Below are 5,980 nucleotides of genomic sequence, written 5' to 3' on the forward strand. Positions count from 1 at the left end.
GAAGCTAGAATTACAGATGTAAGCCACCAATGCCTGGCTCAGCTACTTATTTTTATCTCCTCAGAAATTAGCAGATTTTTTAAAATGCAAATTATCTTGCTAAAGTTAAATGGCTGATGAACTATCTTTGCATTATCTTTTTAAATAGATTTTTATATGGAATGAAATTTAGATATTTCAAAATTTTTAGCAAACAGGAATGGTATTCCTAAGTAGGTATCCCAAAATAACTGTAACTATATAAAAGAAAGTATAAAATCCAGATTATATACTTCCAAGAGAATACATACTTCCAAAAAAGAAACATAGTAGGTAAGTATCTACATGTAACTGTCACTATAATAATTCAACATACACTTGTGGAACATAGGTACAGAAGTTATCTACCACTTAACAGGAATATATTTTCTTATTTAGTCTGTGAGTGAACCAAAAAACTTTAAAAGATTTCTAGGTGTAATCTGTTCATACTTTCTTGGTTTCCTAGAAGAAAAAACAAAATAAGGCAATGAAGTACAGCTACAAGAGCTGCCTAATAACACAGAACTTAAACTTTTTCATCCACTCCTGACAGGTAGGTATAGGAAGTTACACTCAAGATATACCTTCACATATGCTGTCTGGATATTTTATAAGGAACCAACTCAGGGAAGGCAATACTGTGTGTGCCTGGAACGGGGTCCATCTATGTCTTGGGCCTCGTTTGGCTCCCCTGAACTGTTATTTTCAATGGGAGGGCTTGTTAAAAGGTGGTTATTATTAAATCAGGGCAAATCAGCCCATTTCTTCTCTCATGCTCCCAACCACAAAAGCTTCCAATGCTGATATAAATGCATCTTTCCAATGCTGATATAAATGCATCTACCTATATATATATACCCAGAGAACCTTGTTCTCACCTGAACTGTAATTGTTGTTAATAATGTCTGATATCCTCCAAACACTATCCATATAATAATGTGCCACATTGTAGAGGACTCCTGAAAGTGTACCTCTTTAGTTGGGAATTATTATATTCTCTCACTATGTCTGTCAAATAGGCGTCTTGATCTTAGACTTGTAACAGGTCAACACTGATTTGTATTACATAATGAAATGTCTGTTGTTCTGTATATGTGTGTGTGTGTGTGTATATATATATATATATATATATATATATATATATATATCTTAGAGAACCGCATCACAAAAATCATCTTTACCTAAAGGTTTCACATAGTGAACTCTTTTATGGAAGTTACTCTATTACTAATGGCAGCAAGCAGGCAGGACAATGAAAGGAAAAAGAAAGGGAGGGGAGAAGGGAGGATAGGCAGGCAGGCAAGCCAGGTGTGGTGGCATAAACTTGTAAGGATGCTTGTGGGTCCAAACCATCCTGGGCTACTTGTCTTTAAAAAAATAATTATAGCTCGCCTGCCATCAGTCGCTGCCAGCTGCCACTAGAAGCTGCCATGATCATCCCTGTGTGCCGATTCACCTGTGGCAAGATTGTGGGCAACAAGTGGAAGGCCTACCTTGGTCTGCTGCAGGCCAAGTACACCGAGGGGGACGCCTTGGACACCTTGGGCCTGAAGCACTACTGCTGCCTGCCGCATGCTGCTAGCACACGTGGACCTGATTGAGAAACTGCTCAATTACGCTCCTCTGGAGAAATGACCGAGGGATCTTGGCATCCTCCTCTGCTGACCAGGGCAGACAGTGCCACACTGAGTTCAAGATGAGATCCTGGGGAGTCCAGAGCAATGCCTGCCTGCAACATCAAGCCTACATAGCTCCCATTCTGGACAAAAATGCCAAATAAAGGTCTTTATAGAACCACTACCAAGAGGTCCTATTGATTTGAGCTGGTTTTGGGGGGCTCCCTGGATCTGTTTCCCTGTGGCCTTGAAATGGGACACTGGATCTAGCCAGCACCATAGGGAATTGGTTTTAACTGTCTTCATGGTGGAAGACGGTGATGTCCCCCTCCCAGGTGATAGGCATGCCTGAATTCCTAGAGGCAGAGGTGGGACTTGGACAACAGGTTACCTGCCAACCTTGGGTCATCAACTCTCAAGCTCTCTGTGACCAGACCCTATTTAGGCCTAGATCAGCGCAGGCACCATCACACCACGCCTCAAGTTCCTTGTCTCCTGTCTCTACTCGGGCCATCATGGTCTTCCACTCGAGCTCTAGTTGACTGGGGTTGATCTAGTTTGTTGGTGGTGTTTTTCTGCTCTTTTCCTCTCCTGCTCAAGTAGCTCAGTTTTTTGACAGTGTTCAGTGTATTCATGGGGCTGCAGGTTTTTGTGAGATTTACCTTAAGACACCTGTCTTGTGGGAGTCCTTATTTCTGCTTCCTTGGTCTCCAGAGATGTTAGAGGCAAGGACTTGACCCTGCCATTCTCAATGGGACAGCTGGCTAGGCCCTTGGCTTTCCAGTAGAGTCTTCTCCCTCATGGCTCTCAGAGCCTCTCCTGATGGGTGGGTAGGTAGGTAGTTATGGCTCTGGTTGTCCTTGAAGGGGATACATCCAAAAAGTAGGGCCCAAGCTATGGGAGTCAGGAGTCTTCTTCATGGTGCCATCCCCATGTCCAGTAGCTAAAGGCCCATGTCCCCCACCCACGTTCTGTCTAGGTATTCAAGGCTTCAGGGCTTACATTCTAGATCTCTGAATCTTAGTTTTTGTTTTGTGGTATAGTGTTCAAACTCAGAGCTTTGTGCTTGTTAGAAAGATGCTCTGCATTTGAAAAAAAATAATTATAGAAAGGACAGGTAGGGGCGTGGAAGGTGGCTCAGTGGTAGAACACTTGCCTTGCATGCATGAGCCCCTGGGTTCGATTCCCCAGCACCACATAAGCAAAAAGAAAAAAGCCGGAAGTGGTGGTGTGGCTCAAGTGGTAGAGTGCTAGCGCCCAGGCCCAGAGTTCAGGCCCCACGACCAGAACCAAAAAAAAAAAAAGGACAGGTAAATTCTTTGATGCTGCTGTCATTATATATTCTTCAAGGTATTTTCCTTTGCCCTTAGAAATGGGCATCTGAAATGCTGAAAGGCACTTATATATCACTCAGTAAATACATATGGAATATGTAAAGCATGTACATGTCAGTACAGCAGTTTTTTAAAATCACCAGCCAAGGATACTTGACTTCATCACCTACTAGATACTTCAGTTTGAAACTGTCTTCAATCCTTAGATGAACCCACTCATAATTGCCAAAGGTTACACCATCATGCTTCTACAGATTTGCAAGTTTTATATCAAACTCCGCTCTCAACATAAAGCCTGTGCTAGATTATCATTGGCTACTATGAAGACTGAGAAAGGGGGGCTGGGAAGGTGGTTCAGTGGTAGAGCGCTTGCCTTGCATGCCTGAGGCCCTGGGTTTGATTCCTCAGCACCACATAAACAAAAAGAAAAAAGCCGGAAGTGGTGCTGTGGCTCAAGTGGTAGAGTGCTAGCCTTGAGCTAAAGAGCTGAGGGACAGCGCCCAGGCCCAGAGTTCAGGCCCCATGACTGAACCCTCCCCCCCCGCAAAAAAAAAAAGACTGAGAAAGAAAAAGCTATGTAAAATTATTCCTGCTTATTAATTTTTAAATATTTAAAACAATTACCTAATTCTCTAGCAAGCAAGCTGCATAGGGGCAGAAACCTTATCAGTTTCAACATTTTATAATTAATGCCTTAAATACATCAAGGTATCAGTAAATACTTGATTTTAATGGATGAATGAATTATATCACCCAACACATTTTTTTTTTTTTTTTTTTCCAGTCGTGGGGCCCGAACTCTGGGCCTGAGCACTGTCCCTCAGCTCTTCAGCTCAAGGCTAGTGCTCTACCACTTGAGCCACAGCGCCACTTCCAGCTTTTTTCTGCTTATGTGGTGCTGAGGAATCGAACCCAGGGCCTCATGCATGCAAGGCAAGCACTCTACCACTGAGCCACCTTCCCAGCCCCCCAACACATTTTATATAAAGAGCAACATAATTATTTTTTAAATTTTACTATAGGAAAAATTGTCTATCTTCCCAAATAAACTGTGTTTCTTTTCATCAGACAGAATTTGTTTTCTTCACCTTCCGTTCCAGGAAGATCAAAGTGACACTGTTCCAAGAATATCTTAATTGATCTCCTTTTTTCTCATCTTTCAAATCCAGTACTTTTACACTATGACCAGAATTACATTATGGAAAAAACCACCATCCAGGCGCTGGTGGCTTACATCTATAATCTTAGCTACTTGGGAGGCTGAGATCTGAGCATCACAGTTCAAAACCAGCTGTACAGGAAAGTCCATGAGTCTCTTAACTTCAATTAGCCACCAGAAAGCCAGAAGTGGAGCTGTGGCTCAAGTGGTAGAATGCTAGCTGAACAATAAACAGAAGAGACAATGAACAACCAGGTCCTGAGTACAAGTCCCAGGACTGGCACAAAAACAAGACAAACAAAACAAAAGCAGAAAAAAAGGACAAAAAAATACCACCAGGACAAAGGAATGGTCCCATGTTCCCTTTTCATTCTAGCACCAAATTATTTCTCCTGTTTTTCAAGCCCTGATATGTTTTTCCTTATTTTTGCCCACCTCCCCACTTGCCTTTACCCTTCATGTCCAACACTTCTAGCACTAGGATTTTGCTATCCCTCAACACAAACTGCTTAGTCTCACCTCCAGGACATTTTGATGTTATTTCCTCTGCATTACAATGGCTTTTATTCTCATTAATCCAAGTATTAGTCCCCTTCCCAATTCCCACATCACAGACTTCATCCTTTGAAATTTACACTTGTCTGTATTTGCATCAAAATTATTCTACTTCTTAGGTATCATTGTCCCTATGGTAGTTTTCTGCCCATATTAGGGTTGTGTAAGGAAGCACTGAAATTACCATGCATAATATTGTCTATACTCACTAATGATTAGCTCTTAATTAAATTTCTATTTATGTGAAATATTCTTGTATTAATTCACCTCAGAGTATTCTCACATTGACCTCTACTTCATAACAAGACATAAGTTAGGTGTTTAATGGCACCAACTATTCAACACTGTTTCAAGGGTATTGCAACTGTTTTCCAAATTGGTTTCTGATACAATTGTATCTTTTGTGTGTATCATGTATATGTTGCTATTCAGTATTTCTCCTACAAATTGAATTAGTATCTGCCAAACCAATTGATATGTTCTTATAGAGAAATGAGAGGTACTCAATGATAGAATCATACAATTACATAATCAGACAATAGGCAATTACAATAATGCTAGTGCAGTGGTAGTAGTATCCTGGTTATGTTAAATAATATAAAGAGTGCAATGGTTCAACACAGATGGCTACGACCTTAGAAGAGCTCTTTGTAAGAAACCTTACTAATTTTACATTTTTCTGAGTTTTATTCTTTTACAACAAGACTATTACTTTTTTCCTCCCGTTTCTGTGTTTATGAATCTGGGTTTAGGATCTCTGTTACAGGATTTATATCTTCTTGTCACCCATTTTCTTAGAACTAAGGTCTGATTATATCAACTGCCACAAAATCTAGGAACAGGATCCAATTTCATATGCTTTTATGAATCTCTTCATTCTAGACTGGTATGAGGAACACATGTAATACATATGGAAGAATACATAAAATCTGAATAGGGCTCATGATCCTTCTGATATTGGTATGACAAGTTATAAATTTGGATACATATTATATCCTCACTAACCTAGAAACCAAATAATCAGATAGTTGATCTTCTCAAATACTGAATAGTTTGGATCTAATGATACCATGTTTTTATTTCAAGTATCAACAAAATGTATACCCTTCAGTTGAGAGGGAGCTACCACATTCATTTATTATCCATCTCAAGTATATCTCCTAGCATTAACCTAAGGATCTTACACAACCAGCTAACTTTTATTGTCTTACAATTATACAAGATACTGTAGATTAGCCTGGATATACTCTATAAAGATATTTGGAAATTTATTAATAAATCAAGTTCAAATAAAT

General features: G+C 40.0%; 1 protein-coding gene across 1 annotated transcript; it reads left to right on the forward strand.

Annotated features, from left to right (window-relative positions):
* The first annotated feature begins 1,451 nt into the window (after positions 1–1,451).
* Positions 1,452–1,671, forward strand: Polr2l (polymerase (RNA) II (DNA directed) polypeptide L, 7.6kDa). The gene is given in 2 exon segments (XM_013012452.1): positions 1,452–1,589; positions 1,591–1,671. Coding segments are annotated over 2 exon segments (204 nt in total). The 3' UTR covers positions 1,657–1,671.
* The last annotated feature ends 4,309 nt before the right edge of the window (positions 1,672–5,980 follow it).

Source organism: Dipodomys ordii, unplaced genomic scaffold (assembly GCF_000151885.1).
Source record: "Dipodomys ordii isolate 6190 unplaced genomic scaffold, Dord_2.0 Scaffold17, whole genome shotgun sequence".
NCBI classification, from domain to species: Eukaryota; Metazoa; Chordata; class Mammalia; order Rodentia; family Heteromyidae; genus Dipodomys; species Dipodomys ordii.